General features: G+C 45.2%; 1 protein-coding gene across 7 annotated transcripts in view; it reads left to right on the forward strand.

Annotated features, from left to right (window-relative positions):
• Crim1 (cysteine rich transmembrane BMP regulator 1) overlaps nt 1–17,411 on the forward strand; it is a 187,397-nt gene that overhangs the window by 111,621 nt on the left and 58,365 nt on the right. For all 7 annotated transcript variants that reach the window (XM_052746298.1, XM_052746301.1, XM_052746296.1 and 4 more), the window contains 2 exons: nt 6,879–7,061; nt 9,280–9,477. In XM_052746298.1, the coding sequence (XP_052602258.1) occupies nt 6,879–7,061; nt 9,280–9,477 (381 nt within the window). The remainder of the gene's footprint in view (nt 1–6,878; nt 7,062–9,279; nt 9,478–17,411) is intronic.

The raw sequence follows: 17,411 nt of genomic DNA on the forward strand, positions 1-17,411 counted from the left end.
CACGCAAGTATGCAGGCTGATGGGTGTCTTTGTAGTCCATGTAGTTGCCGGAGTTAAACATCACGCCTTGCCCCCCAGCTTCCCTGTCATTAAAATGTAAAAGGATGTAGGTTCTTATTCGTAGAGGCAAAAAGACCCGCTGGATAGAGCAACACACAGTCCCTAATGGCGACTTCTTTCTCACATGGAAATTAAGAAGGCAGCACCGAGCAGTATGTTATGTGTTCAGTCGCTTCAACAGCACAAATATAGAAACCAGTACCCTGATGCCAGGCTCCTGAATAGAAGGCAAGAATTACCACTGAAACTCGGTGAAAGGGCAGATGTGCACAGCTGGACCTTGGAGTCTGGATTACTGTCTTGTGGTCTGCGAAGTCCCCAGTTACATCCACAGGTAGACCCCAGTTGAGGAAAGAGTAGATTGACGGTTAATGTGACCAGCCTCACGTGTCGAAGCAGAGATTTCACAGTTAAGACGCAGCTCCTGAGCTGACCCATGGGGCTCCCGTGACTTTTTAAAAACATACATTAAAATGAAGATGCAAATTTTGAAGATGGTCCCAAAATGAATTCCAGAGCTCTTGAGTTCCCCAGGCTGGATGAATAGACTGGAGAGCTCCCTCCATAAGCCTGGCTTGGTCTTGTGTTGGTAGATGGCGGGGGGCAGAGAGTGGTCGTGTGCAGCACAGGTTTGCCGTGGGCTTCTCTGATGCAAGCTGAGAGGAAGGTTTCTTGTGTGGTGACACCAGAAACCACGGGAACAAGTGATAGGATCGAGTGGTGACCCGTCAGCCACCTCCTTCAAGAAACAACTGTATCTGTCCCAGCTCACAGGAAGATGTTTTATCAGCGGTGAGCTGGAGCTGCCCTGCCGACCTCACAGCTCAACATGCCTGTCTGCTCCATTGTGCCCTTATCTCCCCTGACATCGTACGCATGTCCCACCTCTCATTCCATAGGCTCTGGCTCTTGAGACACCAGCTGTAGAATGCGGAAGTAACCAGCAGTCATGCTTAGACACACAGCTTCCCGGTGTGTACACGAGCCACCTAGATAAATAGAATATTTGGTGTGAATGACATCATCAGCAACAGACTCCTTCAGGGTGACTTAGTTATATAATATGTTCCCCAAGTAAGTCAGTGGTATTATGGTATTGGAAACATATCGATTGAAACTCCCAGAAATTGTTTCAGCCTTATAATCTTTAATACTGGGCGTACTGAGCGAGACTAGGTATAACTTGAGGTCACTCCATGTTCAACAGTGTTAAGAGTCTGTCACCTGAATAACAGGAAGAGAGCTTCACTTTTCTCAGGCATGCCAAGAGTGGTGGAAGGCAGGGGAGAGAAAGGCGGGTCGCTTGTGTGCACAGGATTAACCTGGAGCGGTTTAAGATGGGCACGGACTAAATTCATAGGAAGGCAGCAGGATGCAGTGTGGCTTGTGTTTTTAGCCTGTTCTTGGACCTTTCCAGACATCTGCCTGTCCCTGTGGTGCTGATCTCCCAGTAGTATTAAAGGACAGAGATTGAATGTACAGTAACATTTAAGGGTCTTAATTAAGACTGGGACGTCTGGCCGGGCGGTGGTGGCGCACGCCTTTAATCCCAGCACTCGGGAGGCAGAGGCAGGCGGATCTCTATGAGTTCAAGGCCAGCCTGTTGTACAGAGCGAGATCCAGGAAAGGCGCAAAGCTACACAGAGAAACCCTGTATCGAAAAACCAAAAAAAAAAAAAAAAAAGAAAAGACTGGGACGTCTGAAGTAAAGTCATGCACAGGAAAGACACACTCAAAATCAGCTTTCTTATCATGTACGATGTTGGTCTGTAAACCCAATCTGGAGCATGTTAATAAGAAAGCAGTGACTAAGGGCATCTGTGAAGAACCGTTCCCCTGTCTGGATGGCAGTTATGTGCAGTAAGGGCCCAAGGTCAGAGTGTCTTCCAGTACAGAAAGGGAGAGAATCCAGTCGTTTGAAAGAAAGACTCTGTTTGGGGTGTTATTTATTGCACACTCCTGTTGTTCCCCAGAGCCTTAGTTAAGCTAGTGCTCATGAGAGGATTCTGCGGTGTTTTTAAGTATTGTCCCTTTTCCCTCGTTCTAAATTCCTGTTTCCTTGGCATCTCCTGGCATAGAACGGAAGTATCCAGTAGAAAAGGTCTGTTTCCCCTTCCGGTACTTGGAAGCCTTTATGCCTGATCTTCTGTCAGTCAGAGGGACACTGGGAGAGATTGTCCAGCTGCCGCATCCCACTCCCTCCCCCACCCACCCCCACCCTTTCACCCCTCCAGTCACACGCCTGTCACACCTTCGGCTTCCTACACAGGTCACCCCACAGTGGAAAGAGACCAGTGGCAACATAGAAGCTGCCCTCCACTAAAATTGAAGAAAAAATGCAGCAGGAGTAGACCTGGGCAGGGTTGGGGGTGGTCCTCCATTTTTACATTTCCTATGAAGTTCCGTGTTTCAGCCTTTCCCTGGGATACCAGTCACCTTCAGCCAATCAGAACTCGAGTCCTCCAGCAGTGTATAGTACGGCTCTCTCCTTCAAGAGCTGTGGGACATGAGGTGAAAGAGAAGCTAACGGAATAGAGAAATAGAAATTGCCCGACACAGGGGTTGGGAATTTAGCTCAGTGGTAGAGTGCTTCAAGGCCCTGGGTTCGGTCCTCAGCTCGGGGGGGGGGGGGGGGGGGGGGGGGAAAGAAATTGCCTAACATAAAGCACATGGAGCAGTCACTGAGAGACACTTCCATACCAAGGAGTGCAAAGTCTACCGTGGTACTGTTTCTGCTCCAGTAGAGGGGAGTGGCCAGCTCTTCGTCACCCTAAGGTTCACATCCATCTTCAACAGGGGAAGAAGTAATTGGGCACTGCTCCTCCAAGACCACCAGTAGCTTTTTCATCACACACGTATTTGGAAAGCTCTTACTAATTAATTTCAACATCAAACGTCAAGACTTCATTTTGCCGATTGGTTTTCTTTTGTTTTAACCCAGAAAGGCTTACCCTAAAGGTTATTTTCTGGACTGTAATTTTGGAGACTCTCCGTCTCTCTTAAGCTTGACCCCCGCCCCCTCATCCCCATAGGTGTTGTAGCTGGTTGACTAACTGTCCCCATTCTCCTGTCAATCAAGCCTCTTCCCTGGAAGCTTCTACACACCTCACTGTGAAAACAAGTCCTGAAGCAGCTCTGTGCATGACCAGAGTTTCATTCCTTCCTCTTTCAGATCCTGCCCTGAGATTTGTGGCTTCACCTCTGTGGTGAATGTGGTTCATTAACGAAGCTAAATAATTAATATTGGTTGGCTTACTTTTTTTCCAGTCTGAATGGATGTTGAAAGGGACACCCCGACCCCTGCACATCAGGGGCTCCCTCTCAACCCTGAATTCAGCACAAACCACACCCAAGCACCTGTTTCCACAGATAGATCCTTTTTTTGTTGTTGTTTTTGTTTTGTTTTTTTTGTTTTTCGAGACAGGGTTTCTCTGTGCAGCTTTGCACCTTTCCTGGAACTCGCTCTGTAGCCCAGGCTGGCCTCGAACTCACAGAGATCCGCCTGGCTCTGCCTCCCGAGTGCTGGGATTAAAGGCGGGCGCCACCTCTGCTTGGTGAGAGATCCTTTATTAAGCAGGGAAGAAGAGTTAAAGTGGCTGCTTTCTGACTCTGGCAGAAAAAACAGCAGCCAGTGACCTTGCAGGTGTCATTTTAAGAGGAGAAGAAGAGGAGGTCTGTGTTAGAATGGGCTGGGATGCTGTGGTAAAGGAGTGCTGTGGTAAGGGGGCAGGGGTGTCTGTCCTAGAGAGACAAAGGACAGCCTCTGGATAGAGAGGAGACAGACGTGGCACATAGGCAAATGGCAGTTTATAAAGGGAAAGGAGGAAACCCTGTGTTAGGATGAGATGCTTCATTTTAATAGGGCATGTTAGCTGGGTAAACCAAAGGGGGCTTCTGATTGCTTAACTTTGGTCGTCAGCATCAGGAGGGGGAAGTGGCCAAAGAACGGGCTAGACCTTGGTAGGAATGTAGTCTAATGTTTTTTTAGCAAGGTAGAGGGAATAGGGGAGAAGGGCAAGGCCTGCCAGAGCCACAGTGTCCCTTCCCAGTTGACGTGATGTTGAAGTCTAGAAAGGATACTCCTTCCCCTAGTGACTCATTGAATACACTGTTAGTGACGTAGCCGATTGGTCCCCATTCCTTAGCGTGGGGATATGTGGTTGTCTCTGCACCTTTTTTTTCTTCCCTCCTCTCATCAAATTGTCCTGGCACTCTTGTCAGAAATGGTCATGCTGACGGTTTCTTTCTGAGTTCTCAGTTCGGAAGTGTCCTGTCTTGTCCTTACCACGGCACACACTAGTCTTGGTCACTCTAGCTTTGGGTCACGTGTGGAAATCAGGATGTGTGAAGTGTCTGACTTCGTTCTTCTTTTAAAGATTGTTTTGTCGATTCTGAATCCCTTACGTTTCCATGTGAGTTTTATGACCAGAGTGTCAGTTTAGACAAAAGAATGAGCTAGGATTTTGGGGTTGCACTGACTATTAGATTAATTTAGGGAATATTTTCATCTTAACAATATTGCTTTTCAGTCTGTGTCTATTTTATCTAGAACTTTTTAATTTCTTTAAATAGTTGACCAGAGTATAAGTTTTGTACTTAAATTTTTTGTAAGTATTTTATTCTTTCTGATTCTATTGGGAAATAGGATTTTTTTAAAACTTTATTTTCTGAATGTTTATTGGTAGTGTATAGAAATTCAATTTTCTTATATTGCAGTTTGTACCCTGTAACCTTGCTGAAGTTGTTTATAATGTCTGATAGATTTCCAGTGAATTTTTTAGGGTTTTTTTTTATTATTTAAAATCATGGCATCCACTCTGGATGCTTTTTACTTATTTCCTTTCCCTAATTGTCTTGGCATTGTAATGTTAAACTGATGTTCTAAGAACAGACATCACTGTCTTTTTCTTGGTCTTAGGGGAGGAAAGTTTAGTCTTCCAACATTGCTAAGTATGATGTTATCCGTGAGTCCTTGTAGACCCTTGTGTTAGCTTTTTTTCCCAGTGTGATTAAAAAAAAATACTTAAGAAATACAACTTAGGAAGAAAAGATTTATTTTGGCTTATGGTTCTAGGTTCACTGTGGCCTGGCCTGTTGTTCTTAGGGCTGTGTCGAGACAGTAGCATCATTGCAGAAAGGGCATAGCAGCCAGAGAAGGAGGAGAGAGAGGAAGGCTCCAGGGTCAAGATATACCCTTTAAAGGCATGCCCGAGTTCCTCCAACAAGGCTCCACTAATAGTCCAGTCAGCTGTGAACTTAATGGATTAACCAGTTGATAAAGCCTGTGACCTGACAAGCCATGTATATCTCGGTAGCCGAATCTTCAACACACAGTCCTTGGGTGATGGTGGGACTGAGAATACCCTTCGTATCCAAAGCAAATCAACGCTATCTATCAAGGTGCCAAAGTTTCTTCCTAGTCCTTATTGCTAAGTGTTTTTATAATGGAAGAGTTTCGGATTCCTTCAGATGTTTATTCTGCAAAGTATGCAAAAATGCAAGAAAATAGTTCTTGTCCTTTATTCGGTTGACATGTCTTATTAAAAGGAACGTATTTTTGAATAATTGAACCAGCTTGGCACTATGTAATACATACCTGTTGGTCATAGTATCTAACCCCTTTTATAACCATAAGATGTGGCCTGGTAGTAGCGTCTTTGAGAATGCTTGTCTCAATTCACAGGAGATACTGATCTGTGGTTTTATTTTCTGATAGTGTCTTTTGTCTGGTTGGTATTAGTTTTCAGAAAAAAAAAAAAGAAATCATTGGTCTCATACTGACAGTTTTGAATATGAAACTGTTAAGTCCTTAGTAGAAGTAACCATGGGATTGAATGTAGAATACAAGCTTTCAGTTCAAGGACTATGGTTTTCAGTTCTGCCGTTTGCTAAAGATGCATTTTTGAGACAAATGATCTAGAATTCCCTCGCTTCTAGCCTCGTGATCATACCTGCCTCATATCTTTGTATTGAGATTAAATGAGGTAATGGATGTTACTGGCCTAGCACTAATAATTCGTTATCGATTATTAAGCCAAGAAGGGAAACAAACGAACAGGCCTACCTAAATCTTTGGAAGCAAAGCAAAAGCCAGTATGAAAACAGGATCCTTGTTCAAAGATCAAGAATTAGTAAAATACAGTCTCACAAACAAGTGTCATGGTCTTAGAGGGTTACCTGTGATGGGGTGGAGGAAGTCAGGCTAGATCTTGCCAAGGAGCATTTCAGTTCCTCTGTGTGAATGGGATAACTGTGTGTTTTGTTTTTACTGGGCGCTCGTCCCTCCATGAGGGCTAAATTCAGTTTAGTACATTTCCATCAAATTAGAACTTCCTGCTGACAGAACATTCTAGAGGCTATTTCAAAACGTACAAAGACGCCACTCAAAACTGACCTCAAATGTGCCTTGTTGAGTTGAGTTTCTTTTATTAAAATATGATTACATCATTTGCTCCCTTCCCATTCTTCCTTCAAACCCCTCTCTTACGTATCTCCCCCCTTGCACCTTGCTCCTCGTGGAATCATGACCGAGAGAGAGAGAGAGAGAGAGAGAGAGAGAGAGAGAGAGAGAGAGAGAGAGAGAGAGGAGAGCATGTGTGTGTGTGCCTAAATAAATAAATACGAGACCTACTCAGTCCAGCTAGTGTCACTTGTATGTATTTGAGTTCAGAGCTGACCGCTTGGCGTTGTATAACCCAGGTAGGCTTATGTCTCCCCCTCTAAGCATTCCTTAGTTACGTGTATTTCTTTGTCTGTGGGTGGGGCCCCATGAGATACGCCCCTCTTCCCCATGCCTTGTTTGTCTTGACTCTCTGCAGAAACTAAGCCAGCCTGCGTATTCAACAGCGTGGAGTATTACGACGGAGACATGTTTCGAATGGACAACTGTCGGTTCTGTCGATGCCAAGGGGGCGTCTCCATCTGCTTCACTGCTCAGTGTGGGGAGTTGAACTGCGAACGATACTATGTGCCTGAAGGGGAGTGCTGCCCTGTGTGCGAAGGTAGGGCATAGCTCCCCCAGGGGGCCGAATGGTCAGAGCTTTTATTTCAGAACCGATGTAATTCAGAGGAATGTTAAGTCCCCTTGTAATGGCACCATTGTCTGTCTTTTAGAATGTTGATAGTGCCTAATAGAATATGTGGAAATACTTCCCCGAGGAAAGCTGCATTTGGGGCCCAGTCAGTGGTCACAGGCTCTACAAAGCTGACCCATGATTTCCGGGTTGCTTCCTGTTGCTGCCCTGCAGCTGTAGTGGTGACATAGTAAGTCCTAGGACCACGGCTGTCTACACCTTAGCATTAGAGTTGGTCCTTGGATTGCTCAGCTCGAGTTAGGATGGCCGGTCACCATCTGTCTCAGCCAGTCAGCTCAGAGCCAGAACCCTGCTGCCATTTCTACCTGGAAAAGGCGTGCCGATTCGTCAGGTTGTAGATTGGGTGTGGCTGCAGCAGCAGCAGCTTCAGGAGCAGGCATGTGTCAGGTGTGACTTTTAGGGACCTGGGGATTCTGTATTTCCCCCTCTTCTTCAAGCAGGAGTATTTGCATGTTTCTCCCTCAGACTCCTCCTACTTCTGCTTGTCATAAGGAATGAAATTTCAGAATGTCACCCGATTGTTATCCACTACACCCTACCCCCTTAAGGATCAGGAAACTGAAGTTCAGAAAAGCCATAGATCACCTGGGTTTGCAAGGAAGCCATGGTCCAGGGCCTGAAAGAGTCTATGGCATCATCTGACACATAGTGTCCTAAGCGATGGTCACATGAACCTCTTGTCCTGACTGGGTCACAGACCTTTAGTCCAGAGTCTTTCTGCCCTGCTCACAAGGTGGCCTGTTCAGTTCTATACTTGTTTCCTTAAAATCCCTTTGTGTTTTTATTTATCATGCAGTATTGAAAACCTGAAATATCTAATGTAGGGCAACTCTATTCCTAACCCTAAGCAGTTGTTCATAATAATGAGTCCTTTCCATGCTTGGAAAATATTTTTTTTTTTTTTTTTTAGTCAAGACAGGAGAAAAAGTAATTCACTTTTTATGTGTCACTGAGGTTGACACATAAAAAGAGAAAATCACCGCAAACTTTTAACTTTCCCAACTGATTGTTCTCTAGCCAACCCTGGTTCGCAGTAGAATCAGAAACTGCATCACACTTGGTGTTGTACAAACCAGATAGGAAGCTCTGTGTTAATAGTCTCAGTGAGCTGCCTGTGCATACATCTGATCACCTCCCAGCCTCCCAGAATTCAGATCCAAGCTCAAAGCAGAGTGAAGTATGCTCTGCAATACTTTTTATAAGGACTTGAGAAAGTCCTAAAGGTCTGTAGACCACTTCCATCTAACTTTTGTATACATGCCCTCTGCCTCATTAGAATCAGCACTAACCTCTACACTTAACCTGGGCTCTCTCCTCTTATTCATTGACGTCAGTTTTAATGTATTTTTAGTAAAGAAAATGGAGTGATTTACCGATGGTTCTCCTTACAGAGATACTGGAGGCTATTTTTGCATCCATTATTTTTATGTTCTTGCCAGTCATTTCAGAATATTTCTTTTTATGGTAGTCTTGTCTAATTCTGTCTTTCAACCTTGTCTGTTACTTAGCTGCCCAAATGACGGGAAGGAAAATGGTATAAATACAGTCCTCCTCCAGGGTGCCATCCGTGACTCAGGAAATGTCCAGTCAAACCTTGCCATGCAGAAGGCTGCATTGAGGACCTACTGTGCTCCTTCCCAGTGTCCTCTTTGGCCTGTGGAGACCACCACAGTCAGTTCACTTAGTCCCAGATGTAGCAGTTATCATTTTGAGTTCAAAGAACAATGCTCTTTCTCCTTTGCAGGTAGTGAAATCGAGGTATAAAAAATATTTAATTCAGCAGCTCAAAAGACTTTCTCAGAGCCTAAAACGGACCTGCATTTTCTAACTGCCGAAGCTTGTCTCTATCCCCGTATCTTGCCAGTCTTAGGAGTGATGGCACCAGCATACCTGTTTTTAGGTCACATCCCTCCTAACACCGGTGTCAAGATGAGTCGATAAAAGTCCGTTATAACTGCTGCCTGTGGATGGAGTCCCAGGGACTCCTTCCTGTCAGTCCCCAGTTTCCACTGATCACAGTTGGAGTAGCATTGAGGGGCGGAACCTGGAGGAAACCGCCTCCAGGTGCAGACAGAGGTCAGGTTTGGGAGGCTCAGTCTCATTCTGAACTCGTGTTTCCCTGTAGATCCCATCTATCCTTACAACAACCCGGCTGGCTGCTACGCCAATGGCCAGATCCGCGCCCACGGGGACCGGTGGCGGGAAGACGACTGTACTTTCTGCCAGTGCATCAACGGAGAACCTCACTGCGTGGCCACGGCCTGTGGGCAGAGCTGCATGCACCCCGTGAAGGTGCCCGGGGAGTGTTGCCCCGTGTGTGAAGGTAAACCTTGCGAATCTAATGAGCATCTGGCCACCACGTCTCCTGTCGAGGAAGCTTCTGCCAGTATGGTCTTGTTTTCCTTTTCTTATTTCCTTCGGGCATAATGTCTGCTTCGTGCTGTTACTGGTTGCAGACAAATTTATTATACAACCCAAATTCGTCGTTCGGGGAAAGTGTTGCAAATTTAAAATGAGAATAGCATGGGCTTTACTTTAAGCATGGCGCATGTGCTCTGTCTGAACACATGACACAGTGCAAGGATGCATACATTCTGAGTCAGTTCACTGCAAGCCTGCTTAATACCCAAAGGTCAAGACAAAGAAATAAAATCAGAAGTTAGAGCCCTAACTCAGGCACAGCATGTTCAACTTGTGATACCTCATAGCCCCAGAGCGCTGACGGCCAGAAGAAAATCCCAGAACTCTCAATGGCGATTCACACTGGCTAGTGCCTCATTCTGAGCACCCTGCTGCCCGTCTAGGGCTAAGGCTGAGACAACCGTGGCTTCCGGTTCCTCTAATTCTTTGCCTTATGACCCGGTTCCCCACATTGACTGCGTCTTTTCCTGCTCCATAGAGAGCAGCTAAGGCAATGCTAGGTTCATTTCTCTGAGCCAGCTGCTATTAAGTTCACTTCCTGTACCCTGAGAAGATACTTTGCATACATTCTTAACTCACCCATGTTGGTCCTCATAAACGTGAGGTGATTGAATTTTTTTTTTTTATTCTGACAAAGCCAATAGGCGATCCGTGCTTAAGAAGCATTTTGCTTGGTAAAATGAATGACTATAGGCCAAAATCGATGTTGAAGACGGATCCCTGTAGAATTTGTAATACGAAATGGGCAGGCTTTCTTCCAGAGAATGATCTAATTAAGGTCTTTTTTAGTATGAAGGATTTTTTTTTTCTTTTTTATGGACCAGTTGTGTGTGTTAATTGCCATCTACTACAAGAAGCGGCTTCTCTGACGAGGGTTGCCAGATACAGGGATCTATGGGTACAGCATTATGTCATCCGAAGTCGTTTGATGGCCGCGTTCATTTAGCAGAATAACAGTGGTTGGTTTTCCCCTCGGCCTATGACACAGAGTATCAAGACATCCTTTGCTAGCATCTGACTTGTCGGGCATTAAGACTTCAGTTTGGCGAATGGCGTGAGCTAGCCTCAGAGGGATCAAACTTACTGAAGACCTTGAAAACCACGTAAAAGAAATGGAAGCTGGAGGACCCTTGTACTGTGGACATCGCCAGTCCCCTCACTGTACTCTACACAGAGTACAGCCACCACCCGCCAAGACGTTATAGCTTCCAGATGACAGATTTCGTGGAACTCACCCCCCACACACACACGCCTCTCCACCCCCTCGTGGAACTCACCACACCCTCACACACTCTTCTCACCACCCCCTCGTGGAACTCTCCACCCCTCGCACACTCCTCTCCACCCCCTCGTGGAACTCACCACCCCTCGCACACTCCTCTCCACCCCCTGAAGGCAGGTAGCATTGTGGAGCTGCAGAGAGGAGCATGGGGAAAGCTGTGTTGTTCCTCAGTGGATTTGGCAAGAGGGCCTTGCTGATGGGGGTAGGGTGGCAGGGCCCGACCCTAAGAGTTATGGACAGTCTGTTGTCAACCTGGAATATTTAAGTCCCAGTGTGTGGATGATAAAATAATAATAATAATAATAATAAACACATAGCTCAGTAAAAAAAAAAAAAAAAAAAAAAAAACACCTTTTAACGTGAAGTATTGCTGCCTAAGTTCAAAATGAAGCTTTTAGAGTTTGTGACGGAACTAGGGTGGGAGGGGGGGGGGCGAGGGGAACGGACGGACGGACAGACACGGGACACAACCCAGAGTATGTGTGCCGTTGATTTTGTCTTAGCTCGTAGAGGTGTCGGAGTAGTCACTGTTAGTTGGGTCACTTCGTGTTCGGGTTCTGTGGCGTCTGCACAGAGTTGTGACCTGATTCTTGACAGCTTAGGAAAAGAGTGACAGTGTGAGTGAGCCCTTAATACCAAGAGCTTGAGGGAGAACCTCCTGCAGCCTAGAGAAGCCAAAGGGAAAAGGAGACACCTCCCAGAGCACACTTAGGCTGAATTGAAGAGGAGAAGGCATGTCTGTGTTGAAGTGTTGTGAGGTATGAACTTGACATTTGCGCCCAACTTTGTGTATCCTTTGTAATGGGCGCTGTGCCGAAGGCCTTCTTGTCCCATTTTAGAGATGAGGAAGTAAAGGCTCAGAGAGACCGTGTGGCATAGCTGAACTCTTATTTTTATTGTGCTTTTCCTGATGACCCCATACCCGGTGTTTCCCCCTCCTTTATGAATCTCCATTCAGTACCGGCTTTGGGCCCCTTGTCAGGGAGAGACTGGAGTGGCATGGCAGGGGTAGGAGATCGTTTGCAGCTCGGGAAATTTCTATAAGCATTTGGGATGTGATCACCCACTGACCCTCTACCTCGGTTCCCAGAACTCAGGGGAGGGTGCCCTTGAGACACCTTCAGAATTGCCTTTGCAGTCTCCTGTCTCGGTGGCCCCCTCGGGCTTGACAACACAGTGTTTTTACAGTTCACCTCGCAGCTCCTGCTGGTCCCTTTTGTGTCTGTGTCTTCCTCAGATCTTTCAGAAGATTGCATTTTCTAGTCCTCGGAGAACTCATTCAGCTAGTATTTCTTTTGTTTTTCACCTAAGCCGAATAGCAAAGATGGTATTGGTTCTCCATGATTGTCACTGTAAGATGTAATAAAGGCAGAATGACTTTTCTTCATACAGAGTCAAACTTCAGAGACTGATACTGAGAAGTTACTGATAAATAATAAGCATTACTAAATATTTTTTTTTAAAAAATCATACAAGCTGAGAGGGTCTTATTGTATAGAGTCCAAGAAAATCTATGCACCCATTTGAATACATTTTTCTCATTAGCCATTCCGTAGTATTGTTAATGTCGAGTGATTTCAGAATAGCAAAAGAGTGGTATGAAATAAGAAAAAAAAATCCCAAGATGTTACTGAATAAGAAATGAGCCATCAGCCAAAATCATTTACAAACAGAACTACTGGTGTGTGTGCACGATTCAGACCCGTAGTAAACTCCTGCACACACACATACACACACACACACACACACACACACACACACACACACACACACACACACTTGCATAATGAGTGCTGACCCTCTCTTTTTAGCTTTGTCTCGGGGTACTCAGAATGTGAAATTAGAAGAGTGAACCCCACACGGGCATTGCGGTTTTGAATGTTTCCAGAATAATTCACAGACCACCAAATGTAGCGTGTTAGGACCTCCAGAGAGAGAGAGAGAACCTTGGGGCCGCCATTGTTATTAAAGATACTTACCTTCCGAGTGACAGCATAGTGTGACTACCTACTCCCAGAGGGCCGGAACATGAATCTGGGAACCCTTGAAGACAAGGCTGTCACTTGACAGCTAACTTGATTCAGAAGTACTTAAGTGCTTTTGAAGTTGTCACTTAAGTACTCTCGTAATGAAGTCTTAGGGAGTTATTGTCAACACCCCATTCGGGCGTACAGATAAGCCCAGGCCATTTCAGTCTGTAGTCTTGGAACCGATTGTATCCTCCTGTATGGCTTTGCTGGCTTTTCTCCGCGTCTCCTCCAGTTCATCATTCTCCTTTGGTTTGGTTTGGTTGTTTGGTTTTTTGAGACAACCTTTCCTCTGTGTACCCTGGCTGTCCTAGAACTCGCTCTGTAGACCAGACTTGCCTTGAACTCAGAAATCTGCCTGCCTCTGCCTCCGGAGTGCTGGGATTAAAGGTGCATGCCACCATGCCCAGCTAGTCCCATTAGTTTTTAATTTCACTCAAAAAGAGCTAGGATAGAAATGCATGGAATAAATATGAGGTTTTCGATATAGGTATATATATGAAAGACCTGTCCTTATTTTTTTTTTAATCTAAAATTTAAAGTGGAAAGGACAGCGGGCTAAGTGCCATCTTACTTGCAGTTCCTAATGACAAACATTGCTTGCTACTTACTGTGTGCCAGGCCTGAGTACAGTGAGAACGTCATCTCGTTTCATCCTGCAAGGTCCTTAGCGCAGGTGCTAGATAGTCGCGGAGCTCACAGCTCAGAGGTTCTGTATCTTGTTTAGGCTGTATAGCAGGTACGTAGCAGCACTATTTCCTCAAAGCCCAGGCCCTGGACTTTATACTTACACTTCCTCAGACCATATAGTGCACCCCACAAAGAGCCAACATCCCTGGCGGACAAGGAAATTCCCCATGTTCTCCTCAATTATTAAATGGTGACTACATGTAAGTAGATGCTTAAAAACTTTTCTGGTGAAAAAAAAAAAAACTATGAGCAGAGGCAGGAAGGAAGGAGAGTAAGAATGGAGGAGCAAACCCAATACTTCCCTTAAGTCTGAGTCTTCTTATCTGACAAATAGCCTAATAAGAAAGGATCACCTTAGCCAAAGCCTGAACCGCCATCTGGACCCCTGACCAGTTGAAGGAAGAACAGCTTTGGAGTGCTTGTGTTTGAAACACATTTTGAGGTCAGGGTGCAGAGTGTCACCTACATTTGACATCAATGGGCCTGTAGCTCCAGGCGGTATGGACCCGACAGCTTCCCTTTGCATGCTGGGAGTTACACCAAGCACACTCCTCCTGGCTCCATCACAGAGGTAGCCCCTGGGGCCTTCCATGACTGGTGTGTAATCTGAAGTAGGCTCTTTCCTGGTTCAGCTCCTCAAGGCTGGAATTTCAAAGCTTTATTAAGGTTTCCCCAGGCTCAGGCCAGGGCCAACTGTCTTGTTTAATACATACTGCGTTCAGAGCACCCTGCATGCATGTGTAGATGCTCCTCTGTGTTGTTACTCACTTCTTGACACAGGCAAGAGTGATTTTTTTTTTTTTTTTGCCACAGTTAGGTGTTTTTAGTAACTTGGTAATTTTCTCTTCAATACTATCACATACATAAACTGCCTAGGCTGATTGCTAATGTCATGCAGAACCTAAGGACAGAATGAAACTTTGTTTTGTTTTGTTTTTCTTTTTTAAAAACAAAAGCAAAAACTTTTCTAGCTGAAGGTAAAATAAGGCAGAGAAGAAAACCTGCTGCTAAGATGTGTGATGTGCTTAACTTACGTAAGAAAAAGATAAGTGACATGTCAGGTGTCAGGCGTGGGGCCCACTTAGCGGTGACACCCGGGACAAGAGATAAGAATTACAGGGTGACTTGAAGCATTCCGGTCAGCCTCTATCTGCTGTCTCATTTTGGGTGGTGGTTGACTTGCCCAGGTGACCACTGTGACCAAGTATTCCCCTGGCTCACACAGAGCTTCCTCTGGGGAAGAGCCGATAACTCTGACGACCTTGAAGAATTTGGAGCCAACTCCAGAGTACATCACTTTCCAAGAACTAAACACTTAGGTCACACTGTAAAGGGTAACATTCAGAGTGATGTTCCAGTTGCCCAGGAATGAACTTGGTGCTTGGAGTTGGGTGAAACTTACTTTTCCTTTCCATTTTTTTTTTTATGTTTCTCTGAAACCAAAGCAATATCCAGTTTTTGTCTTAGGCCAGGAAGTCAAAGTTCTTTGTAGGTTTTCGGAGTTGAGTGCATGAGGGTCCGTCTTGTTACTCTGCTTCAGTTTTTTTTTTTATAACTTTTCCCCACACTGAGTTAAAGCAGCGTTACTTGTTAGCTATTAACATGCACTCTGCTGGACATCAGGCAGCCCTTGTAATTCTGTTCACCTGGACTTAAACTCTTACAGCGGAGGAATAAGAAATCCACTGTGTGGGTTCTCTACACACACACACACACACACACACACACACACACACACACACACACACACACACACACTAATTCCCTAGATTTAAGATGGAATGTGATTGAGCCAGAAAATCAACTGTTTTCCCCCACCACCTGGCTTCCTTGGATGTCTTACTTACTTAGGGGCTCCTGGTTCTGCCTAGGACACTGTGAGGTTCAGACATTAGGCGTGTCTTTACCTGTCTGGGGTTAGCCAGGCACCTCACCTGAACATCAGAAATCTCACGCCGTGCTCCTCTAACTCACTGTCAGATACACTGTCTTCCTTAACATCCCGTCTTCACTGTTTTTGAGGAGTAGTATAATTTGTTCTCACAAATTATTGACGATACAGTTGAGTCAAGCTGCCCTTCGAGTGAGATTTCTACTGGCCTGCCAGAAAATTCTGTACCAGGCACATATCTGGGTGGGAATTCCTTGAAACAAGAAAAAAAATGTTTCCAGCCCCGCCTTGGCCATAATGTTCCTTTACTGCACAGTATCTCAAATGATTAAGCTACTGCCTCGGTAGTGGGGAGTCAAGGACAGTTTGGCTGACCCCCCCCCCCCCCCGCCAGCAGGGCAGTGAAGTCAGAGATGCCACAAGGTCGCATGTTATTAACATTCTGCTACATTATAGGGATTAGAACTCAGTTATGGGTGGCAGTGCCTTGGTGCCATACGTGCCGCTATTATTAGTAAGCCAAGAATAATAAAATACTCGTAATAGCCTCAGGACTGTTAGGCATGCTGTTTCATCTTTTAACTCTGAATGTCCTGGAAATATATTCCATAAATGGAAATTAAAATATAACACAGTCTATTTTCTGCTTGTCCAAATAAGGTCATATGTTGGATGCCACATGACTGTGTGTTAGCCTAGGTCTTGAACCTAAGCGCCAGAACGTTTCAGTCATGAATTTTTTTTTTTTTTGGTACTTTTGGTTTTTCTCTGATCCTTTAAGATATCTTGAGATATTTAAAATAGTATGTAAATATAGATGAAATGGATATAAAAGACACTGCCCATCTGACTCAGTATGACTGTCAAGATTTTACGATTTTCACAGCTATACATAGATGTATTTTTGCACATACCATGAGTGGCTCTTGATAGTTGTTAGATCTCCCACATCCAGCGGTAGCCAGACAGGTGGGAACCAACATGTGCAGAAGTCATTGAGCTGGGGAGAAATGCTTGCCTGTTTCTTGCTCACAGCCAGGGCAGCTGCTCCATTTCTGTGTGCTTGTGCCTTTCACTTTGCACTTGATTTGAGTGACACTCCTGGGCTGATCAGCACTTCGCAAATACAAATGGCGGTGGGTCCTTAAACGCTTAAATTGCCCAGTGCCTGCATCTTTCAAAATCGTTCAGAGCTGATGCTCCAGCTCTGCCTCTGAGTTCCCAGATCCAGCCGTTGTGGCAGTCGGATGTTTCCTGGCAGAAGCAGCATGCAGGGATGGACTCTGCCCCTGCTGGCCACCTCCCCTACCTTAAAGGGTATTATTGCTAAAGAGCCTCGTGGTTTTTCTCAGGAAGATAATAATTGCATCTAATAGATCAGACCTGGCCTGCTAATTTTCATGTAATCAACAGAGGCAGGAAAACATAGTCTGGAATGCAAACTATGTGAATGAAAAATATTTAGTCATTCTTGAAATGATAGGAATGTTTTTCCAACAAGCTTAAATAAACACAATCTCTTTTGAGACTGTGTTAAACTTTTTTTGGATAAGAGACAACTCTTAGGCAACCAAACAGAAGTTAATGAAGGTTATTAGGAGGCATGCCCTTCAGAGAAGGCTTGAAGACTCTTGACAGAAAGATAGCGTTGCCCTTACAGTACAGCTCGTCAGTGACAGAACTGGCCCCCTTTGAGCTTTGGTCGCCAAAAGAGGACTTGACATTTTAACTAGTAGCCATAGTCTCCAGCCTCAAAGGCGTGGTGCTTTGCTGATGATGGTGCCGTTTGACCTTCTTACTTTTAAAATCCTCACCTCCAGTCTTGCCACTACCGGAAGCCTCAGCTCTCAGGCAAGGACTGTCCATGGCACGTCTCTGTGGAAAGCACACAGTGGAGCTTTTCCTTGGGTCGTGTTTACTTAACGGCCGTCAATGCTGCAAGGTCT

Source organism: Peromyscus californicus, unplaced genomic scaffold (genome assembly GCF_007827085.1).
Source record: "Peromyscus californicus insignis strain IS unplaced genomic scaffold, ASM782708v3 Scaffold_1__1_contigs__length_55948999, whole genome shotgun sequence".
NCBI lineage: Eukaryota > Metazoa > Chordata > Mammalia > Rodentia > Cricetidae > Peromyscus > Peromyscus californicus.